We start from the raw sequence: 24,109 nt of genomic DNA, 5'->3' as shown, positions 1-24,109 counted from the left end.
ACAAAAATAGTCCAGGGCTTACTCAAAGAGAGAGACAGTGCCTTCAAAGCGCAGGACCAGGCACTCTACAGTGCTGCCAGAGCCAACCTGAAGAGAGGTATCAGAGAGGCAAAAGCCGAGCACAGGAGGAAAATGGAAGACCACCTGCAGAGCAACAACTCCAAGGAGGTATGGAAAGGAATACAACACGTGACCAACTTCAGACCCAGTAACCCTTCGGCTGATAGCGACGCCTTTCGAGCGGGGGAGTTGAACAGCTTTTTCGCACGATTCGAGAGAAAAACACCTGCAGCCGTCACAACACCCCCACCTAACACCCGCAGCAGCTGTACCCTTATACTGGAGGAGCATGAGGTGAGACGCACGCTGAGGGCAGTGAACCCGAGGAAGGCTAAGGGCCCAGATGGGGTCCAGATGGTATGATCAGGTACTGAGGGACTGTGCAGACCAGCTGGCCACAGTATTTACTAAGATCTTCACCCAGTCCCTCTCTCAGGCCGTCATCCCATCATGCCTGAAGACCTCCACAATAATCCTGGTGCCGAAGAAGAACTCCGTCAGCTGCCTGAATGACTACCGTCCAGTTGCACTTACACCTATAGCCATGAAGTGCTTCGAGAAGCTGGTACGGACCCATATTACCTCAGTCCTCCCTCCTGAGCTCGACCAACACCAGTTTGCCTACAGAGCCAACAGTTCCACAGAGGATGCCATCGCCACAGCCCTACACTCCTCCCTGGGTCAGCTGGAGACGGGGGGAACTACGTACGGCTGATTTTTGTGGATTATAGTTTGGCATTTAACACCATTATACCTGATAGACTGGTGTCCAAACTGTCAGAACTGGGTCTATCGAACTCCATCTGCATGTAGATTAAGGATTTCTTATCCAACCGCCCCCAGGGGGTGAAGTTGGGTCGCCACATGTCATGGAGCCTGTAGCTGCGTGCTGAGCCCCCTTCTCTACTCCTCTACACATATGACTGCACATCTGCCCACTCCAGCAACTCCATCATCAAATTTGCGGATGACACCACCGTAGTGGGGCTCATCTCGGAGGGAGACCAGACTGCATATCGGGACGAGGTGGAGAAACTGTCGGATTGGTGCACAGTCAACAACCTGGCCCTGAACACCTCCAAGACCAAGGTGCTGGTCATAGACATCAGGAAGAATAAAACGGACATCCTGCCCCTGATCATCAGCGGTGACAGCGTGGAGAGGGTCTCCGACTTCCGCTTCCTGGGAGTCCACCTGGCCGACGACCTATCCTGGATCACAAACACTACGGCTACCATCAAGAAGGCACACCAGAGACTGCACTTTCTGAGAATACTCAGGAACAACCACCTCTCTCAGGAACTGCTGGTGTCCTTCTACCGGTGCTCCATTGAGAGCATCCTGCCCTACTGCATCTGCGTGTGGTTCAGCAGCTGCACGGCCGCAAAGAGAACGGCGCTCCAGAGGGTCATAAAGACCCCCCAGATGATCATCGGATGCCCCCTCCCCTCCCTGGCTGACCTGTACAGCTCCCGCTGTCTCAGGAAAGCACAGAGCATCCTGAAAGACCCATTCCACCCCGCCGGGCACTGCCACCTAGAACTGATACCCTCGGGCAGACGCCATAAGTTGCTAAAGCTGGCACAAATAGACCAAAAAACAGCTTTTACCTAAGAGCCAGAGTAACATTAAAGGCCTACTGAAATGAGATTTTCTTATTTAAACGGGGATAGCAGGTCCATTCTATGTGTCATACTTGATTATTTCGCGATATTGACATATTTTTGCTGAAAGGTTTTAGTAGAGAACATTGACGATAAAGTTCGCAACTTTTGGTCGCTAATAAAAAAGCCGGGCCTGTACCGGAAGTAGCAGACAATGTGCGTGTGACGTCTCGGGTTGTGGAGCTCCTCACATCCGCACATTGTTTACAATCATGGCCACCAGCAGCGAGAGCGATTCGGACCGAGAAAGCAACGATTTCCCCATTGATTTGAGCGAGGATGAAAGATTTGTGGATGAGGAAAGTGAGAGTGAAGGACTAGGGGAGAGAAAAAAACTAGATGACAGAGCAATTCAGATGTTATCAGACAAATTTACCAGAATTATTCTGGAAAAATCACTTATTTGCTTATTGTGTTACTAGTGTTTTAGTGAGATTATATGGTCGTACCTGTACAACCTGAAAGTCGGAGGGGTATGGCCAAGGGTTTGGTGACCGCCGGTGTCTCCGAGGGAAGCCACGTTTCTCGACGAGGCGAAGGCAGCATTGGGGCCGGGCTGAGATATTTTTTTTTTTTCCCTCCTCCACGGTGGAAGTATCCGACAGTCGGGGGCGGCCGGTCGGAGGAGGCAAGAGAGTCCTCAGCTGCCTCTTTGACAGGTGCAGAACGAACGACGCAAGCTCTCCGCTCATGTCTAAGGTAAGAGCCGACTTATTACCACCATTTTCTCACCGAAACCTGCCGGGTGACATGTGGTAGGGAACCATGTTCGCTTGACCGGTCTGTTCCATAGTAAAGCTTCACCGTCATCATTGGGGAATGTAAACAAGGAAACAAGGAAACACCGGCTGTGTTTGTGTTGCTAAAGGCGGCCGCAATACACCGCTTCCCACCTACATCTTTCTTCTTTGACGTCTCCATTATTAATTGAACAAATTGCTAAAGATTCAGCAACATAGATGTCCATAATGCTGTGGAATTATGCAATGAAAAGAGACGACTTTTAGCTGTGAACGGTGCGGGACCACAATGTCCTCTACAATGCGTGACCTCACGCGCACACGTCATCATACCGCAACGTTTTAGCATGATATTTCCGCGCAAAATTTAAAATTGCATTTAGTAAACTAAACCGGCCGTATTGGCATGTGTTGCAATGTTAATATTTCATCATTGATGTATAAACTATCAGACTGCGTGGTCGGTAGTAGTGGGTTTCAGTCGGCCTTTAAACAGGCACTAAGTGAGCACAATGTCCTCCATCATGTCCTCATGTGTCATGTCTTTTTATTTTATTTTTTTTTTTTTTCGGACCATAATGTGCAATAATGTTTTATGTGTATGTGTATATATACGTATTCAGATGTATGCATATATGCATGTGTTTGGATTTATATATATATATACATCTCTTATTTTCTATCTTTTTTTTACTATTTATATCACCAAATTGTATATGTACCTTAGGGGATCTGCTCCAATTTTGTTGTTCTTTGAACCTGTTCACTGCAATAATGACAATAAAAAACTATTCTATTTTAAGAATCAGTGATTATTACATTTTAACAGAAGTGTAGATAGCACATGTTAAAACAGAACATAAGCAGATATTACCAGTAAATGAACAAGTAGATTAATAATCAATTTTCTACCACTTGTCCTTAATAATTTTGACAAAATAATAGAATATAAATGACACAATATGTTACTGCATATGTCAGCAGACTGAATTAGGAGCCTTTGTTTGCTTACTTACTACTAAAAGACAAGTTGTCCAGTATGTTCAATATTTTATTTAAGGACAATCTTGCAATAAGAAACATATATTTAATGTACCCTAAAATATTTTTGTTTAAATAAAGCCAATAATGCAGTTTTTTGTGGTCACTTTTATTTAGAAAAAGATCGAAATACATTTTGGTAATGGTCCCGGTACCAAAATATTGGTATCGGGACAACACTAGTTAGAACAGAATTTGTCGGTTGATTCTTAAACTACCTTTAGTAGTCATGTTTTCACTGGAGAGATTAGTCTCGAGGATGCAGCCAAGATAGGTAATCACATTTTTGTTTGTTATAATATTGTCACCCACTTTGAATGTGAAGTTATCTACTTTTCTGAGGTTATGAATTGACCCAAACACACGTGTACTTGCAAGCACCAAGGCGAGTCTTAATTTTGGCAGTTTGTCATTGAAAGCCTTGCTAGTCTAGGTCTTGAGGATTGTAGCTTTGCTTGTTTTGTGGCCGTCCGCCTCGGTTCTATGTGTTACGAACTTGTCAAGGGGGTGACCCCGGGAGGCAGAGACGGAAGGCAAGTTTGAATAACAAAAAGGAATACATTTAATGAGTCCAAAAAGTGTAACGAAAAGCGATGGGGTAGAAGTGCACACCATGAATACTAAATGGCATAGGTTCCCCAGTGGTCGGCAGGGGAAAAGCCAGGGCGCACGAGGCACAGGGTAAAGTCTTTACTGCCTCAAGGAGGCTAGGAAATAAACACAACAACGTTAGGAAATACAGGATTAAGGAAAATCAACGTACCAGGACTGACGAGGCGAAGCAGGCGCATGCACGTAGGAGGTGCAGGATAAATTAACCGACAAGACCAGCTGTGGGTGGCGAGCTTAAATAGTCCTCGGTAGAAATAGGTTGCAAGAGTGCCTTAGTGTCCGCTCCTCGCTGGAAACTAACGAGTTGAAAGAACAAATCACAACAAAAGAGAAGGCAGGGAAATAAAAAAAATAACACTATGTTCTTTATAGGTACAGAAAATCATGGAATGATCACTTAAGCTGCACACTTGTGGTGATCTTAAACTGGTCAGAAATACCAACGAGGTCTATGAAGGTTTAAAAGGACTCACTCACCCTGGTAATTTGCTTAATGAGCTAAGTGAGGCAATGTTGGTGGCACAGCTTAGTGAAGGTTTTAAAAATGGGTGCATCCTTTCGGGACATATCTGTGTTCCAGTTCCCAAGAAGATGTAAACCTGTATCAACATGTTTACACCAAACTCACACAGTCACCAAATATAATTTATACTGTAATCAAATCTAATTAGTTATAATTTTACTTCTTGATTCTGACCTACATGCAACAATAAGTGAAAGTAAACATGTATGTTCAATAACCAAAGTAGTCAACACTTGATTTATTAAAAGAACATAAAGGTGACTGACTTTCCTTCAGTGTGTCGTAGATGGTCTCCAATTCCTAAAGAGGAATTGTTGATGGAGATACTCCATAAAACAGCACATACTAAAACATGTTTTGGTAAAAGTTCCTTTTGGCCCAGCCAACAAAATGACCACAAAAAAGCATTTTGCATGAGGACAATAACATACTATTTAAGTGATTTAGGAATTAGATTTTTTTTTTTTCCATGATATTTAAGTTATGGTAATGACTAAGTCATTACAAGATTGTGGTTAAGTTAAGAGATAAAGTTTAGGTGTCATAGACTGTATACACAATAACATATTTGCACACTTTACATCAGTGAGTGTAAAATAAAAGAATGCCTCAATCAATGCTGACTCGTACCTATAAAAACGCTTTCCAATTTCACCCCATCAAATTTCCAAGTCTATTTTTGTACTCACTTTTGAATTATTTTAGTGTCTGGGACAAAAGAAGATATTCCCCGCGTTTTTATTGGTTGTTTTGCTACGCACTTTTAACACAACACATGAAAGAACACAAATCATGACAACAGTGTCAGTCAAAAACAATGAATATTCTCTCTTCATCCTATTTACTTATTTACCCAACAGATGTCCAGCAGCCCCCCCAAGTTAAAGAGGAAGAGGATGATCCACAGTCTCCCCACATTAAAGAAGAAGATGAGGATCCTCAGCCCCCCAACATTAAAGAGGAAGAGGAGGAAGTGTGGATCACTCAGGAGGGAGAGTGTCTTCTAGGGCAGGAGGAGGCTGATCTCAGCAAATTTCCACTGATTGTTGTCTCTGTGAAGACTGAAGAGCATGAAGACAAACCACCTGAGTCCTCACAGCTTCATCACAGTCCAAGTAAGCACAACATCCACATATCATTTTACTCTCAGGGCATTCAATCCATCACAACTGGACTGTTCACTTTGTCTTAGAAGACGTTTGTCCTCTCATCCAAGTAGGCTTCATCAGTTCATTCTCATAGACTTAAAGTTTTAAATCTAATCATTTGAATTCAGAGGGGAACTGCACTTTTTCGGGGAATTTTTCTGTCGTTCACAATTTTTATAAAAGACATGACGATGGATATATATATATATGTATATATATAAGTATGTATATATGTATATATATATATATATATATATATATATATATATATATATATATATATATATATATACTGTATGTCCTAACTTGTTCACACTTCCTCATATGGAAGGTACTTTTCCTTGTTGGTGTCTCAAGAAGAGTAGAAATACAAGAACAAACAAATTAATGCATACAGTGGAGTGTTGTAAGGTGTCCTCAGCTAAATGACAGTTAACAGCACCCTCACTGTGTCCATGTGTACACTCTCAGTTACTTTAACATTGATATTATACATGTGGGCCAATAGACAGAAATGCTGTTAAATGTAGCTTTTATGTGGCAAGCTACTTTTGCAGTGGAGCTTCTAGTGTAGCTTGCTACAATTTTCTGAGGATAGCTTAGCTACATTTAATTGAGAGTAACTTGTAGCTTAGCTTACTACATTTTCCAGGTAGCTTGCCCATCACTGTCTATTTGGCCTACCTCACATGTGAATAGTTTGAATACTGCAAACGTCAATGCAGTAACACCTCTTTTGTGTTTTATGTTCTGTAGACGTCCAGCAGGTGTCAGCAGAGAGTCATGAAGAGATTCCCTCCAAGCAGCAGGAGTGGAGCTCCAGTGTGGGACAGAAAGAGCTACAGGCACCCTCCCACATTAAAGAGGAAGAGGAGGAACTGTGGAAGCAGCTTCAAAGGTTGGAGGAGGCTAATGATGAAGATAAAGCTCATTCCTTACAGAACCAGACAGCATCTTTGCTCCACTGTCAGACATGGACCACATGATGTCGGACTCTTCTGATCATAGTGACCACATCCAAAAACTTTTGGAGAGGAAAAATGACTCCAAAGGTGATACAAGACTTCACACTAGCAAAAAAGACTTTGACTGCTCTGAATGTGGGAAATCATTTAGACAGAAGAGTCATTTTACAGTACATATGAGAATACATACTGGAGAGAAACCTTTTACTTGCTCTTTTTGTAAGAAAAGTTTCTCCATAAAGCAACGACTGACCAGACACATGAGAAGACATACTGGAGAGAAAACTTTTACTTGCTCTGTTTGTAAGAAGAGTTACTCTAGAAAGCCTGACATGACCACACACAATAGAACACATACTGGAGAGAAACCTTTTACTTGCTCTGTTTGTAAGAAGAGTTTCTCCACAGCGCAACTAATGACCAGACATATGAGAATGCACACTGGAGAGAAACCCTTTACTTGCTCTGTTTGTAAAAATAGTTTCTCCACAAAGCAACACATGACCAAACACATGAGAACACACACTGGAGAGAAACCTTTTCCTTGCTCTATTTGTAAGAAGAGTTTCTCTACAAAGCCTAACATGTCCACGCACATGAGAACACATACTGGAGAGAAACCTTTTACTTGCCCTGTTTGTAAGAAGAGTTTCTCCAAAAAGCGTAATATGACCACACACATGGGAACACACACTGGAGAGAAACCATTTAGTTGCACTGTGTGTGATAAGATGTTCAGACATAAGTATCAGGTCAGTAAACATAAGTGTGTAACAGTCATGGAAGCTGCAGGGATTTAAAAACACTTAAACTGTGATTGTGTTAAATGTGAATTGGATTATATTTATATAGCGCTTTTCTCAAAGTAACTCAAAGCGTTTTACATAGGGAAACCCAGTATCTAATTTTTACATTTAAACCAGTGTGGGTGCCACTGGGAGCAGGTGGGTAAAGTGTCTTGCCCAAGGACACAACGGCAGTGACTAGGATGGCAGAAGCGGAGATCGAACCTGCAACCCTCAAGTTGCTGGTACGGCCGCTCTACAAACCGAGCTATACCATGCTGTGTTTTTAAATGTACTTTAAAAACACAAACATTTTAATATGAATGTATATTTGATGTTGTATTTAGTGCTTCTCATCTTCCAGTGTTATATGTTGTCCTGGAGTTACTTTTTAAGTTGTGTGCATTTATTGAATATTATAAATTTAGTTATTTTTGTATTCTATTTTCTCATTAGTTTTTTACCACACATTTTACCATTGCGTTTTATTGATGTTATTATCCAATTAAAAGTATGAATGAACCAAATTGTGGACTCTGGTAGATTAGCAGCATTGTTACACCATGGATGTTAACTACTGCACAACATCAACAAAGAAGAAAAAGGCTGAACACATCACTGAACTTTAGAGCCATCGGGAGTGGAGTTGGTTGTTTTTATTGCTGCATTTGTACTTATTTCACCTCACATCTTCACTTTTAACCCTAAAGTCTTCTTCAAATATATTGTTGGAGCCTTCTAAAATGTGTGTCTCTGTTGTGTGGGTAGTCTACTGTGGAAAGGGTTGTTGTCCCTTGTGGATTCATTTGTTCACTTGCACAGATACATCATCATCATCATCATTTGTTCACTTGCACAGATACATCTTTACCATCATCATCATCACCATCATCATCATCATCATCATCATCATCATCATCATCATCATCAGACGTTACCGGTCCACTACTGGACGAAACCTTAGCATTAATGTTTCAATAGAAGTGTGACCTCATGCAGTGGCAGAGCGCAATCCACGCTCCCTCCCCGACCCCCCACAATTCCTGAAATCTTGGCTTTGAACACGGTACTCCAGCAGCACCAAGAGCGTTTCTCGAACCTGGAGAACAAGCTCGAGGTCTCCTTTGCCAGCCTGCTTGCAAGATTGGACACCATTAGTCTTAGCCTTGATTCTCCTTTTGTGTCAGATCCAAGCGCGCCGGCAGCAACCGCTGCCTGGCACCCCTCCCACACCTGAGAACCCAAGATTGCTAGTCCTAGACCATTCAAGGGGGATTTCGAGTTTTGCCGGGGATTTTTGGTACAATGGGAGCTCATTTTTAAGCACAAACCCTGTTGTTACGCTTCTGAGGGGGCAAAAATTGCTTTAATTTTTTTCGCTACTCTCGGGTCAGTCGCTTAGAGGGGCCACAACCGGGGTTGACAAGTCCGATGGGCTGGGCACCAACTATGTTGCTTTCCGCTCCCAATTCTGGGCAGTGTTCGATCACCCCATGGACGAGAGGACGCCGCCTCCATACTTCACTCCATCCAGCAGCGCTCTAGCTCGGTTGCAGCATACACCCTCGAGTTCCGCACCCTTGCTGATGACAGCGAGTGGGGAGACAAGGTGCTCCAGAGCGCATACAGAAGGGGACTGAGCAAGGCCATAAGGACAACTTGTTGCGAGACCGACCTACCTCATACCAAGTCCTTAATCTGGCGCTCCTGATGCACCAAAGGCTTGTCACGAGAGCAGCGGAGCGAGCGCAGACTACTGCTAGCCCCACTCTGACCCCTAAGTTTCGACCAGCTGACCACACCACTGTGTTTTGACCTGTATCTCCGTCTATTCCGGCTGGAACTGAGGAGCTCATGCAGCGAGGCAGCTCACGCCTAACGGCGGAGGAAAGGGAGAGGAGGTTTCTGCTGCGCCTCTGCCTCTACACATAAATGATAAATAAATGGGTTGTACTTGTATAGCGCTTTTCTACCTTCAAGGTACTCAAAGCGCTTTGACACTACTTCCACATTTACCCATTCACACACTGATGGAGGGAGATGCCATGCAAGGCGCCAACCAGCACCCATCAGGAGCAAGGGTGAAGTGTCTTGCTCAGGACACAACGGACGTAACGAGGTTGGTACTAGGTGGGTTTTGAACCAGGGGCCCTCGGGTTGCGCACGGCCACTCTCCCACTGCGCCACGCCGTCCCTGACACATTTGACACATCATCAGCTGTCCGACCCAGCCAAAAGACAAGGCTCACAGTCTCGGACAATCCTGGTGAGCCATACCTCCGTTCACCAGACTAACAAGAACCCAGGCATTCTCTTACCGGCGACCCTGTCCCAGAGCTCTAGAACTCTCTCCGGGGGGGCCTACCTGTATTCTGGAGCAAACGACAGCTTCATTGACTAGGAGTTTGCTTGCCAGGCCGGAATAACCCTCCTGCCCCTGGAGACTTTCTTACATGCACAAGCCCTGGACGGCCATCCCCTCTGCCCTATAAAGCACCGCAGAGAGTCCCATCCCTGACCATCTCAGGGAACTACACTGAAACCCTCAGCCTCTGAGTGCTTGACGCAACCGTCGCTCCCTTAGTCCTTGGGCGCTCATGGCTCTGTAAACACGTCCCCCATATTTCTTGGCCCACGGGAAAGGTCCTAGCATGGAGCACAGCATGCCACGCACGCTGCCTTAAAGCGGCAGTTCCCTTAGCCGACAGGCCTAAAACCGTCTCACCTCCCACAGATCGTTCCAATGTTCCTTTTGTGTACCATGATATAGCGGCATTATTTGAAAAGAAACGTGCGCTTTCCCTTCCCCCGCAAAAACCAATGACTGCGCAATTGATCTGCTTCCCAACGCTGTCCTTCCCTCCTGCCGGCTTTACAACCTTTCTATACAGGCCATGCAGGACCACATCTCTGAATCTCTCACCTCAGGCATCAAAGTCCCCGGTGGCAGCATTGACTATCGACAGCTGAACTGGATTACGATCAAGAACAAGTATCCTCTACCCCTCCTGAGTTCCTCTTTTGAGCACCTCGCTCCCGCCACCATATTCAGTAAACTTGACCTCCACAACGCTTACCACCTGGTGCGTATCAAGGAGTGTGATGAATGGAAGACGGCCTTCAACACCCATCTTGGACATTTCGAGTATGGTCATGCCATTTCGATTAACTATTGTCTTCCAGGCATTAGTTAATCATGTTCTGTGGGACATATTGGACCACTTTGTTGTGGTCTATCTTGATGAAATTTAGATTTTTTTCCCAGAACCTGCAGGAGCATCAACAACATGTCCGCCTGGTCCTGCAACGCCTGCTGGAGAACAGGGATTTCTCCCACGGACCTCAGAACCTGCCTTGCTCCTTCTGGACTTCCGCACCTTCCTCAACAAGCACCTTCAACAACTCCTAGTAACACCCAGCTAAAGTCAACGCATAGTCACACCATACATATTTGGGTTACTTGCCCACATCATTCCTTTATTCTAATAAACACGTCTAAGGCTAAGCGACACTTCTGTCTCAGTGCCGTCTCCTTCTCCACCGCACGTGACAAAGAGAAGTACGTAAGTACAATTTTTTGTATAATATGCACCATGTACACTTAATTGGAATGTTTTCTTTAAAAAATTACCAATCGTGATGTGGGCTCTGTGCCACCTGCCGCATGAACCTGACTGGTATAGAAGGGTTTGAATTTTTACCGGAAGTGCATGCCGGAATCCATTTTGAAGGGTGAACCTCATCGTTCACACCAGTGCTAGAAGTGATATTTCCGAACTATTACTATTGCTTCCCTGACTGAAGTGTGGAACAGTTCCTGAGAGTAGACCATACACACCGAAATATTCCAGTCCAAGAAAAACTTCCCTGTCGTTACAAGACCCGTAATAGCAACAGGGAACAAGTGAAAGATATGTGAGTGTAATATGTCCAAGCTAAGGCATCATTTCTGTGAAAAATTATGGAGTCACCTTGTGAGAAAGCCACGGTCAGGAGACTGAACAAGCCACCTGCTGGGTTGGTTCAAATCACAGACTTGTTTCTTCCCAACAACTCCAAAAACCAGATACACAGAAAGTGTGCGGGTATTTCTCTGATTCCAAACACAAATTGAACCAGGAAGATGCTCAAACCAAATGTCCCAAATCTGAGAGAAGTACAAAAGTAGCCTAAGTATATCAAAGACCGAGGTGAGAAAAAATAAATAAATGAGAAGATGTAATATGAAATAACTATAAATGTTTTTACACATCAGAAAAGCACCCAATTATTAAGTGAAACAGGAGCTTTCTTGCGGTTAAAAGCATTTTCATAGCTTCACTTTCGACTTTTTTTCGCTCGTGTTCCTCTAGCTGCGTAGTTCAAGAGAAGAACAAACGATTAAATACTAGAATAAATAATTTAGTGGATTGTGAATCAAAGCATACCATGCAGTCTAATGTACTCTCTGGAACTTCCTGTTTATTTATTGAGGCCATAGGGATTTTTTTTAATCCACAAATTTAAATTTGTAAAACAGTTCAGCCAATTTCTCTCACATTTTTTTTATTATATAAAGGTCTGGGGACATACATATAAAACAATCACAACACAATCATCATATTACAAAAGAGAGTAATAAAGATCATTAATAAAATAGTATTGAAACAACAAATGATTCAAAAAGTTACACATGGTATAAAAGACAACTGTTCAAATTATGTATAAAATAAATAATAAGCTCCCTGAAGTGGTCCAGAAGATGTTTCAGATGTGAACCAATAAATATGTATATCATATAAAGGTGCTAATCTATGGGATTATTAACAATTACAAAATAAAAATACATAATACTTCAATATTTCAGATACATATAAAAGACTATTATGAATAAGTCTAAAATTGTACTATGAATTTATATACACATACAATGTTTATTGTATATAAAATGTGTCTTCTACTCTTCACTCTCACCAAATTGTTCTGTTTATTTTTTAATAAAAGTACACAATGTTGCATATTAATGTATTTACATGACTGAAAAAGCACTTATATAACATTAAATATATAAATGTAGAAGCATATTAAACAGATTGTTACACAAACAACAATGTCACACATGTTATATGTGCTGATGTTAGAAAGTCATAATTAAAGTCTTGACAGTTTATTTCAAATCCTGCAGTTTCATTTGCTGCTGCTGTTCTCACCAGCACACTTGTGTTTCTTACACTGGTACTTAGAAGAAAATATTTCACCACACACACTGCAACTCAACACTTTCTCTCCTGGGTGTCTTCTCATGTGTGCTACAAGGTTTGATTGTTCACAAAAGCTTCTGTTGCAAATTGAACAAGAAGGTGATTTTTCACCAGTGTGTGTTCTTGTGTGTCTTCTCAAACACTGATTTTGTGTAAAAACTTTACCACAGGTTCAACAGGAAAAAAGATTTTTCACTAGTGTGTGTTCTCATGTGTACTTTCAAATGTTCCTTCCTTGTAAAAGATAAGCCACAGATTAAACAAGAAAAAAGTTTTTCACCAGTGTGTGTTCTCACGTGTCTTTTCAAATGGCCACATTGGACAAAACTTTTACCACAGATTGAACAAATAAAAGGTTTTTCACCAGTGTGTGTTCTCATGTGTACTTTCAAATTGCGACTTTCTAAAAAACCTTTACTACAGATTGAACAGGAAAACGTTTTTTCACCAGTGTGTGTTCTCATGTGCACTTTCAAATTGTGACCTTGTGCAAAACCTTTACCACAGATTGAACAAGAAAAATATTTTTCATCAGAGTGTGTTCTCATGTGTCTTTTCAAATGGTTACATTGTACAAAACCTTTACCACAGATTGAACAGATAAAAGGTTTTTCACCAGTGTGTATTCTCATGTGTACTTTTAAATTGCGACTTTCTACAAAACCTTTATTACAGATTGAACAGGAAAACGGTATTTCACCAGTGTGTGATCTCATGTGCACTTTCAAATGTTCCTTCCGTTTAAAAGATAAGCCACAGATTGAACAAACAAAAGTTTTTTCAACAGTGTGTGTTCTCATGTGTTCTTTCAATTTGCGACTTTCTACAAAACCTTTACTACAGATTGAACAGATAAAAGGTTTTTCACCAGTGTGTCTTCTCATGTGTACTTTCAAATGTTGACTTTCTGTAAAACCTTTGCCACAGATTGAACAGATAAAAGGTTTTTCACCGGTGTGTTTTCTCCTGTGCACTTTCAAATCGTTACTTAGAACAAAACCTTTACTACAGATTGAACATATAAAAGATTTTTCTCCAGTATGTCTTGTTCTGTGTTTTTTCAAACATGAACTGTGTGCAAATCCTTTACCACATATTAAACAAGAAAAAGGTTTTTCACCAGTGTGTATTTTCATGTGTGCTTTCAAATGGTGACTTTGTCCAAAACCTTTACCACACATTGAACAGATAAAAGGTTTTTCACCAGTGTGTGTTCTCATGTGTTCTTTCAAATTGCGACTTTCGACAAAACCTTTAGTACAGATTAAACATACAAAAGATTTTTCTCCAGTGTGTAATATTGTGTGTTTTTTCAAACTCTGACTTTCTACAAAACCTTTACCACAAATTGAACAGATAAAAGGTTTTTCTCCGGTGTGCATTCTCATGTGTCTTTTCAGACGACAATGGTATTTAAAGGTTTTGTCACAGTGAGAACATTTGAAGGGAGTGTTGTCAGTGTGACATGTCTTATCATCTTTAGAGTCTTCATCATCAGTGTCAGGAGAGTGTGACGTTGTGTCCTCACTATCTGATAGTGGAGCTAAGAGCTTGTCTGCTTGTGATCCTCCACAGTGGTCTCCATCAGCTTCTGTTGTCATGTGTTGTGTTGAGCTGCTGCTTGGAGGCTCCGCCTCTCTCTTCTCCTCACTTTCACCTTTGACCTCATCATCTTCACTCTTCACAGGGACACCAGTCACTGGCATCTTGGTGAGATCAAACTCCTCCAGTCCTTCCAGATGCTCTCGCTGCTGACTCATGCTGTGTTCATCATCTTCCTCTTTAATGTGAGGGGTCAATGGTTCTACCTCTTCCTCCTTAATGTGAGGGCCAAGTGGATCCACACCTTTCTCTTTAAAAAGGAGCGTCAGTGGGTCCTCCTCTTCTTCTTTAAAATGGGGGATCAGTGGGTATTCCTCTTCCTTTTTAATTTGGGAGGGCTGTGGCTCCTCTGTCAGCATCCTGAAGCTCCAATTATGTTGCTCAGGGGGAAGATGTTCTTCACAGACGTCTGCAAGACAAACACACCATCTCTGCTCAGTCACACAATGCATTCAGTACTTTTACATGCACTTGGGAAAAACAAGTTATCGTATGAACTGTCTTGAAATCTCAGTAACCACAAACACACTGCTCTTTACAACTTTATTAACAGGAAAAGAAAAACAAACCAGGACGACAGGACTTTTTACTACGGCTGGACGATATGGTTTAAAATTGATTTTGCGATATATCATTTCATATAGAATTACTACAAACCCTGTTTCTATATGAGTTGGGAAATTGTGTTAGATGTAAATATAAACGGAATACAATGATTTGCAAATCTTTTTCAACCCATATTCAGTTGAATATGCTACAAAGTCAACATATTTGATGTTCAAACTGATAAACTTTTTTTTTGCAAATAATCATTAACTTTAGAATTTGATGCCAGCAACACGTGACAAAAAAGTTGGGAAAGGTGGCAATAAATACTGATAAAGTTGAGGAATGCTCATCAAACACTAATTTGGAACATCCCTCAGGTGTGCAGGCTAATTGGGAACAGGTGGGTGCCATGATTGGGTATAAAAACAGCTTCCCAAAAATGCTCAGTCTTTCACAAGAAAGGATAGGGCGAGGTACACCCCTTTGTCCACAACTGTTTGAGCAAATAGTGAAACAGTTTAAGAACAACGTACAATTGGAAGAAATTTAGGGATTTCAACATCTACGGTCCACAATATCATCAAAAGGTTCAGAGAATCTGGAGAAATCCCTCCACGTAAGCGGCATGGCTGGAAACCAACATTGAATGACTGTGACCTTCGATCCCTCAGATGGCACTGTATCAAAAAACCGACATCAATCTCTAAAGGATATCACCACATGGGCTCAGGAACACTTCAGAAAACCACTGTCACTAAATACAGTTTGTCGCTACATCTGTAAGTGCAAATTTAACCTCTACTATGCAAAGTGAAAGCCATTTATCAACAACATCAAGAAACGCTGCCGGCTTCTCTGGGCCCGAGATCATCTAAGATGGACTAATGCAAAGTGAAAAGGTTTTCTGTGGTCTGACGAGTACACATTTTAAATTGTTTTTGGAAATATTCGACTTCCAAAGACATGCACCTGGGGATAGGTTGATTGGCAACACTAAATTGGCCCTAGTGTGTGAATGTGAGTGTGAATGTTGTCTGTCTATCTGTATTGGCCCTGCGATGAGGTGGCGCCTTGTCCAGGGTGTACCCCGCCTTCTGCCCGATTGTAGCTGAGATAGGCGCCAGCGCCCCCCGCGACCACGAAAGGGAATAAGCGGTAGAAAATGGATGGATGGACATCGTGTCATCCGGACCAAAGGGGAAGCGAACCATCCAGACTGTTATCGACGCAAAGTTCAAAAGCCAGCATCTGTGATGGTATGGGGGTGCATTAGTGCCCAAGGCATGGGTAACTTACACATCTGTGAAGGCACCATTAATGCTGAAAGGTACATACAGGTTTTGGAGCAACATATATTGCCATTCAAGCAACGTTATCATGGACGCCCCTGCTTATTTCAGCAAGACGATGCCACACCACGTGTTACAACAGCGTGGCTTCATGGTAAAAGAGTCCGGGTACTTCACTGGCCTACCTGTAGTCCAGACCTGTCTCCCACTGAAAACTTTGAAGCCTAAAATACGACAACGGAGACCCGGACTGTTGAACAACTTAAGCTGAACATCAAGCAAGAATGGGAAAGAATTCCACCTGAAAAGCTTCAAAAATGTATCTCCTCAGTTCCCAAACGTTTATTGAGTGTTCTTAAAAGAAAAGGTGATGTAACACAGTGGTGAACATGCCCCTTCCCAACTACTTAGGCATGTGTTGCAGCCATGAAATTCTAAGTTAAATAGTATTTGCAAAAAAAAAAATAAAGTTTATGAGTTTGAACATCAAATATCTTGTATTTGTAGTGCATTCAATTGAATATGGGTTGAAAAGGATTTGCAAATCATTGTATTCCGTTTATATTTACATCTAACTCAATTTCCCAACTCATATGGAAACGAGGTTTGTAGTAGAACCATTTTAAAACAGACCCATTTCCTTCTTGCTTGGCACTCAGCATCAAGGGTTGGGGGTTAAATCACCAAAATAATTCCCGAGTGCGGCCTCCGCTGCCCTCACCTCCCAGGGGGTGAACTTGGGGATGGGTCAAATGCAGAGGATAATTTCACCACACCTACTGTGTGACTACCGCTGGGATCTTAACTTTAACTTACATAGGGACTGTGAATGATTCCAAAAAGTGCAGTTCCCCTTGAAATTGGAAAATAGAACAACAAGATATCATGTGAAGTGAAGTGAATTATATATAAATAGCGCTTTTCTCTAGTGACTCAAAGCGCTTTACAAAGCGAAACCCAATACCTAAGTTACATTTATGTGGGTGGCACTGGGAGCAGGTGGGTAAAGTGTCTTGCCCAAGGACATAACAGCAGTGACTAGGATGGCAGAAGCTGGGATTGAACTTGGAACCCTCAAGTTGCTGGCACGGCCAGTCTACCAACCAAACTATACCGCCCCAAGTAACAAGAACTGAAAAAATAATGATAAAATGCCTCAAAGTAAATGTGATGAATTCATCCTAATACTGTCCTTTTTGGCTTTCCCTTTTAAAGGGCAAAGTCCTCGCAGCGTCTTTTGTTCTAATGACTTTCTGGTTAAAGTGAGGAGACTATAATTTAGGAAAACATTTTATTTACAAAAGGACTAGGATAAGTCACTAATTTTTACAGATAGCTAAAGTTGGGATGTAATTAAGATAATGAAGGGTGAAGTCATTATGAAATGTTTAATATAGATTAGAATAGGCCATGCAACTAATCATATGTCCTGAGTTCCAGTTGAAACTGGGTGCAAGTTCATGCCCACGCACATACACTCTTATCGCCCACATTCTTGCCACCGTTCACGTGGCTTCTTGGCCAAGGTCTGAAGGACAACACCAGATATGAAGTCGGAGTCCAGGGAGAAAAACATCCCCAGTCAATATCGCACAGAAAGAACCTTCCTGGTGTTACCTGACGGCACGACCACCAAGCTGCGACGCCACCACAAAGGCTCCTCCATGCTCGTGCTTGTACTACCTGGCTTGGTAGGCTCGTACCCGCCTACCAAGCCAAAGACTTAGGTCCAATGATGAAACAGGGTGTAGCTCCCGCTGATTGGACCGACACGCAAATACCACTTTTTCAACACTCCCCGTTGTCGGTTTAAAACATAGCTATGGGCTGCACTTTGGAGGAGCTAGCAGCTACACAACAGCTAAGCTAAAACAGCACATTTAAGCATATTAAATAATTATAGTTGCTTAATACGTACACAAAGTCTCCAAAACAGAAATCTGATAGAAAGTATCCAGTAATAAACGTGTTCGCAGCGTTCAACTTTCTCCACCATGAGCTTGACTTCATGAATTATTGTGGCCACTAGGTTAAGTTAAATTAGTACCAATGATTGTCACACACACACTAGGTGTGGTGAAATGTGTCCTCTGCATTTGACCCATCCCCTTGATCACCCCCTGGGAAGTGAGGGGAGCAGTGGGCAGCAGCGGTTCCGCACCTGGGAATCATTTATGGTTATTTGTGTCAATATGTATAAGCATCCTCAGCCTTCCCGGGAAGGTCTATTCAGGTGTACTGGAGAGGAGTTTACACCGCATAGTCGAACTTCGGATTCAGGAGGAACAGTGTGGTTTTCGTCCTGGTCGTGGAACTGTGGACCAGCTCTATACTCTCGGCAGGGTCTTTGAGGGTGCATGGGAGTTTGCCCAACCAGTCTACATGTGCTTTGTGGACTTGGAGAAGGCATTCAACCGTGTACCCCAGGAAGTCCTGTGGGGAGTGCTCAGAGAGTATGGGGTATCGGACTGTCTGATTGTGGCGGTCTGCTCCCTGTGCGATAAGTGTCAGAGCTTGGTCCGCATTGCTGGCAGTAAGTCGGACACTTTTCCAGTGAGGGTTGGACTCTGCCAAGGCGCCGATTCTGTTGATTACTTTTATGGACAGAATTCCTAAGCGCAGTCAAGGCGTTGAGGGGATCCGGTTTGGTGGCTGCTGGATTAAGTCTCTGCTTTTTGCAGATGATGTGGTCCTGATGGTTTCAACTGGCCAGGATCTTCAGTTCTCACTGGATTGGTTCGCAGACACGTGTGAATCAACTGCGATGAGAATCAGCACCTACAAGTCCGAGTCCAAGGTTCTCGTCCGAAAAAGGGTGGAATGCCATCTCTAGGTTGGGGAGGAGACCCTGCCCCAAGTGGAGGAGTTCAAGTACCTCAAAGTCTTGTTCACGAGTGAGGGAAGAGTGGATTGTGAGATCGACAGGCGGATCGGTACGGCGTCTGCAGTGGTGCGGACGCTGTATCGATCCGTTGCGGTGAAGAAGGAGCTGAGCCGGAAGGCAAAACTCTCAGTTTACCGGTCGATCTACGTTCCCACCCTCACCTATGGTCCTGAGCTTTGGGTTATGACCGAAAGGACAATATCAGGCGCACAAGCGGCCGAAATAAGGCTCTCCCTTAGAGATAGGGTGAGAAGGTCTGTCATCCGGGAGGTGCTCAAAGTAAAGCTGCTGCTCCTCCACATTGAGAGGAGCCAGATGAGGTGGTTCTGGCATCTGGTCTGGATGCCACCCAAATGCCTTCCTAGGGAGATGTCTTAGGCACGTCTGACCAGTAGGAGGCCACGGGGAAGACCCAGGACACGTTGGGTAGACTATGTCTCCCGGCTGGGCTGGGAACGCCTCGGGATCCCCCGGGAAGAGCTGGACGAAGCGGCTGGGGAGAGGAAAGTCTGGGCTTCCCTGCTTAGGCTGCTGCCCCCGTGACCCGACCTCGGATAAGTAGAAGAAGATGGATGGATGTGTAACACAACTTGATGTGTCTTGAAAACAGCGTCCAGTAGTTCATATTGTCGCTCCTTCTCCTCTTTTGTTGGACAAAGTTCCTCCTTGTACTCTGCTATTGTTTTTTTTTTTCTAACATCACAAATATTTCTTCAACGGCAGCAGTTAGTCGCTGAGTCACCAAAACTCACATCATTTGTAATGTAGACATGGTCACACGATAAAAACACTTCACACTTACATTGGATCTCTGCTTTGATGTGTCGATCACTTCCGCCTCTGTTTGTTATCAGCTAGCAAGCTAAGCTAACCAGCAGGCTAAGCTAGCACGTCAAAGTGCACTCAGACTAATGTATCCGCATACAAACAATTAGTAACGACGTTTACTCTGTTAAACGACACACATGTGCACATGTACGTTGTAATTAAGACCTAGAAACCATAACAACCAAAACAACGTATTCTCCGCCGGACGCCATCTTGTTTTGTTCTTCCTCCTGTGTGACGTCATCGAGGTGTTCTCAACCGCAGAACAAAAGTTGGCCAAACACGTGTTTCACTGGGACGGTCGTGGAGTGAATTTGGCGGCGGCGAGAGTATCTAAATCTGTTTTGGCGGTTGAGCATAAGCTGTTTTGTGACTGGATCGAGATGGAAGGGGATAGTGACGGGATGTATGAGGATAGTATGGAAATGGATAGGACTAGAGGGGAGAGAGGAAAGAAGGGGAGAGGAGGGAGTGAAGGAAAGGCGAGTACTAAAAGAGTGCATGAAGACGATGAAGAGGTTGATAAGAGGAAAAGGGTTATGATGGATGAATATAAGATAATTTATACATTTAAATCAAACCAAGATATGAATGACATTAGTTTGATGACTCTGGTTAAGGGATTAAAGAAGGACATTGGAGAGGTGGAGATAGCGAAGGTGCTCAGGGACGGACGGCTGTTGATTAAATGCAAAAATGGAGAGCAAAAGAACAAAGCAATGCGATTGCAAAAACTGTGCAACAAAATAATAAAGGAAAAAATCGAAGTGGGAGAACGAAAGGGGGCAAGAGGAGTCGTGACAGGAATCCCAAGAGGAGAAAATTTAGATGATCTGAAAAGAGAAATAAAAGGAGGAACTGTCACTACGATGAAAAGAATGATGGCATTTAGGAACGGTGAAAAGACTGAGAGCGAATCCGTGCTAGTGCAATTTGCAGAGGAGGTCCTACCAGAGAGAATCATGATTGGGTATCTAAGCTTCTATGTTGGAGCTTACGTGCCACCCCCAGTACGTTGTTTCAAGTGCCAACGCTATGGGCACATAGCTAGTGTGTGTCATGCTAAAATGAGATGTGGAAGGTGTGGAGGGGAGCATGAATATGGACAATGTGGAGAAAATGAACAGGTCAAGTGTTGTAATTGTGGCGGGAATCACACAGCAGCGTATGGGGGCTGCATCATAAGAAAACAGGCAACAGAAGTACAGCAAATCAGAGTTGAACGAAATATTACATATGCAGAGGCAGTTAAAATAAGAAATCAAGAAAGTGCAGAACAGGACAGAAGTGAAAATAGTTCAAGAATTAAAAAATAAGAGGCAGCAAATACAGGAATTTCCATGGATAAACTAGTTGTATTCCTGGCTTATGTAATAAATTGTACAGAACAGGCTAGAAACAAGACTGAGAAAATCAAAATAATTGTCAAAGCAGCAGCAAAGTTTTTAAATTTAAAAGAACTATCCTGGGAACAGGTGCAAGGTGAGCTACAGAGAGTAGACGAGACCGAGTCATGTTACCACAATCCAACGCCATGTTAATTGTTCAGTGGAATGCCAGAAGTCTGATAGCAAACGGACAGGAATTAAAGGGATATATTAATAATATGAAAAATAAACCACATATAATATGTATTCAAGAAACATGGCTGAAGCCAAAATTAAACTTTATAATAAAAGGATATATAACGATACGTAAAGATAGGAATGATGGGCAAGGAGGAGGATGTGCCATATTTATTAAGGAAGATATGTTGCGATCTGCTGCTCAGATCTTCACGTGTTTGTTTTTTCATTCTCTGTCTGACCCGTTTATTTCCTGTTTTTATCCATCACTATGGTTACACATCAGTCCACCTGCTAGTCTCGCCCCGCACACCTGCTAATAATTATCACCCTCCTATTTAAGCTCACCTTTTCTGTTCACTCATTCTCGGATCCTAATTTGCCCACGCGCATCAGTGACGACTCTCATCATTCGTATGTATTTTCTCGCTAGCTCTCACGCCAAGCCACTTTATTGTCTAGCTTTCATGCTAAATGTTTTGTTTACTCTTTTGTGTCCTCGTACCAAGTTTTAGTTTTCCTTGTTTTATCCTAGCTTTCACGCTAGCGTCTTTTGTTTACTTTTTCTCTTTACACCAGTATTTTTGTTCATAGACTTTTGTTATTAAATAAATACCTTATATCTTACCTTTGCTGTGTTCTGCTTCGACGCATCCACGGGAAAACTACACCGGCATTACCATGCCGAAGAAGAGTCTTCACAGTAGGATCCGAGCATCAAGTTGTTTTTCCGCGTCGAAACCACGGGAGGAACCCTTCGACTTAGGGTTGTGGTTGGAGCTCGTGGCTTGGGAGCAGGAAAGACTCGACTGTGGGCCTGAAGTCTCCTCCGAAGCCGTTCGCGCTGCCCCGAAGAAGCGGGGGGTCCAGTGGAGAGGTCCCCCGCGCGGCAGTAATGTTCCAGCACCACTTATTCCTCCCCATGGACACAGCAAGTTTCACCCCGTCCAGGATTCACCCGTCATTACCGGTAATCCTGCTTGTTTTTTTTCAAATCATTCCTTAAGCTGCCATGACACTTTTTCTGACACAAGCGATGACGTCATTTGGGGAACGCCCACCGGTGTCGCAACACCGGCCTCTGTTGATGACATTTTTTCAGAAGATTTTTTTATTGTGGACGATATATCTCAGCCATTTTCCAAAAACTTGGACAGTAATAATACTTTCACACAGTATCAGGACATTTATATTGATTCTAGTCACCCTCAGTATATTGTTAATTGTCAAGATCAGCCTCCCATTACTTTGGCCCCGCCCACATCTCAGCCTATTTCACGTCCTACCCCTACGTCACCTGATTTTGAAACTGACCTAGAAAAATATAGTCCTGCCTGGATGGACGAGTGGTACAGGAGAGTTTTGATTGAACTGGAGCTGGAGGAGAAATTTCTTGCTGCTCAGAACAATCCTCTCCTCATACAGACTAATGGGGTGGAGTCTGCCCTCCTCCAAACCTCCCACCGCCCGCCCTTACGGTCAGCCTCTATCCAACGGGACCCCGTCTGGAATCCGGGTCTCGAGGGGAGGGCCAGTACTACTACTAAGCCTCCTAGACCTCCACCACCGGTGTTCACCCCTGTTAAACCTGTTAAGCCACTACGGCCTCCTAGACCTCCTCCACCGGTGTTCTCCCCGGTCAAGTCACGCCCTCTTAGACCTCCTCCACCTGTGTTCCGTCCGTGCCCTAGTTCTAGTTTTAGTCACAGTCTCTCTCAGAGTTCGAGTCCCAGCCTTCTTCGTAGCCCATGCTCTAGTCCTACTCGTAGACCGACTTGTAGACTGAGTCGTAGTCCAAGTCCTGGTCCGAGTTTCCGTTCTGATTCTAGTTGTAGTCCTAGTCTTTCTCGTAGTCGTCGTAGTCCTAGTTCCACTCGTAGACTGATCCGTAGTCCGAGTCCTGTTTCGAGTCCGGTCCCGAGTCTTGTTTCTTGCCTTTGTAATATTAGTACTGATTCCCCTCGTGGTCTTAGTCCGAACCCTAGTCCTTACCCAAGTGCTTGTCCGAGCCCCAGTGTTACTGTAAGTCCTAGTCTTTGTCCTAGTCCTTGCCCGAGCACCAGTTTGATTGTTAGTCCCAGTCCTTGCCCAAGCCCTAGTTTGACCGTTTGTCCTAGTTCTTGCCCAAGCCCTGGTATGACTGTAAGTCCTGGTCGTTGCCCAAGCCCTTCTCAAAGCACTAGTGTGATTGTAAGTCCTGGTCCTCTCTCAAGTCCTTGCCCGAGTCCTAGTGTTTGTCTTATCACTCATCATAGTCCTAGTCCTGCTCACAGCCAGTCCCCTAGTTCTCCTCGGCAGACCCCTGTGCCTGCTCCTCGGCTGAAGCCGACTCCTGCTCCTCGGCTGAAGCCGACTCCTGCTCCTCGGCTGAAGCCGACACCTACTCCTCGGCTGAAGCCGACACCTGCTCCTCGGCTGAAGCCGACACCTGCTCCTCGGCTGAAGCCGACACCTGCTCCTCGGCTGAAGCCGACACCTGCTCCTCGGCTGAAGCCGACACCTGCTCCCAGTCTGGTTCTCACACCAGCACATGACTCTGACCTGGTTTTCACACCAGAAAATGTTTCTAGCCTTGTTCTCACGCCAGTTTCAGACTCTAAACTGGTTCTCACGC

General features: G+C 43.5%; 3 protein-coding genes across 4 annotated transcripts in view; 1 reads left to right on the top strand and 2 right to left on the bottom strand.

Annotated features, from left to right (window-relative positions):
- The window catches only part of LOC133545367 (golgin subfamily A member 6-like protein 6), a 224,427-nt gene extending 217,511 nt beyond the window's left edge, over positions 1–6,916 (top strand). Inside the window, exons 3-4 of the mRNA XM_061890871.1 lie at positions 5,501–5,755; positions 6,545–6,916. Of these exons, the coding sequence (XP_061746855.1) occupies positions 5,501–5,755; positions 6,545–6,774 (485 nt within the window). The 3' untranslated portion in view covers positions 6,775–6,916. The remainder of the gene's footprint in view (positions 1–5,500; positions 5,756–6,544) is intronic.
- Positions 1–24,109, bottom strand: part of LOC133545319 (zinc finger protein 664-like) — a 186,825-nt gene that overhangs the window by 61,996 nt on the left and 100,720 nt on the right. The window lies entirely within an intron of this gene.
- LOC133545124 (gastrula zinc finger protein XlCGF57.1-like) lies at positions 12,068–20,170 on the bottom strand. Its single transcript, XM_061890476.1, has 2 exons — positions 19,905–20,170; positions 12,068–14,789 (listed from the first exon to the last, which is right to left on the bottom strand). The coding sequence occupies exon 2, from the start codon at positions 14,737–14,739 to the stop codon at positions 12,940–12,942; it is 1,800 nt and encodes a 599-aa protein (XP_061746460.1). The 5' UTR covers positions 14,740–14,789; positions 19,905–20,170; the 3' UTR covers positions 12,068–12,939.

The sequence above is a fragment of the Nerophis ophidion genome, linkage group LG28 (genome assembly GCF_033978795.1).
Source record: "Nerophis ophidion isolate RoL-2023_Sa linkage group LG28, RoL_Noph_v1.0, whole genome shotgun sequence".
NCBI lineage: Eukaryota > Metazoa > Chordata > Actinopteri > Syngnathiformes > Syngnathidae > Nerophis > Nerophis ophidion.
Note: the sequence above shows the minus strand (reverse complement) of the source record. Positions and strands in the feature narration are given on the sequence as shown.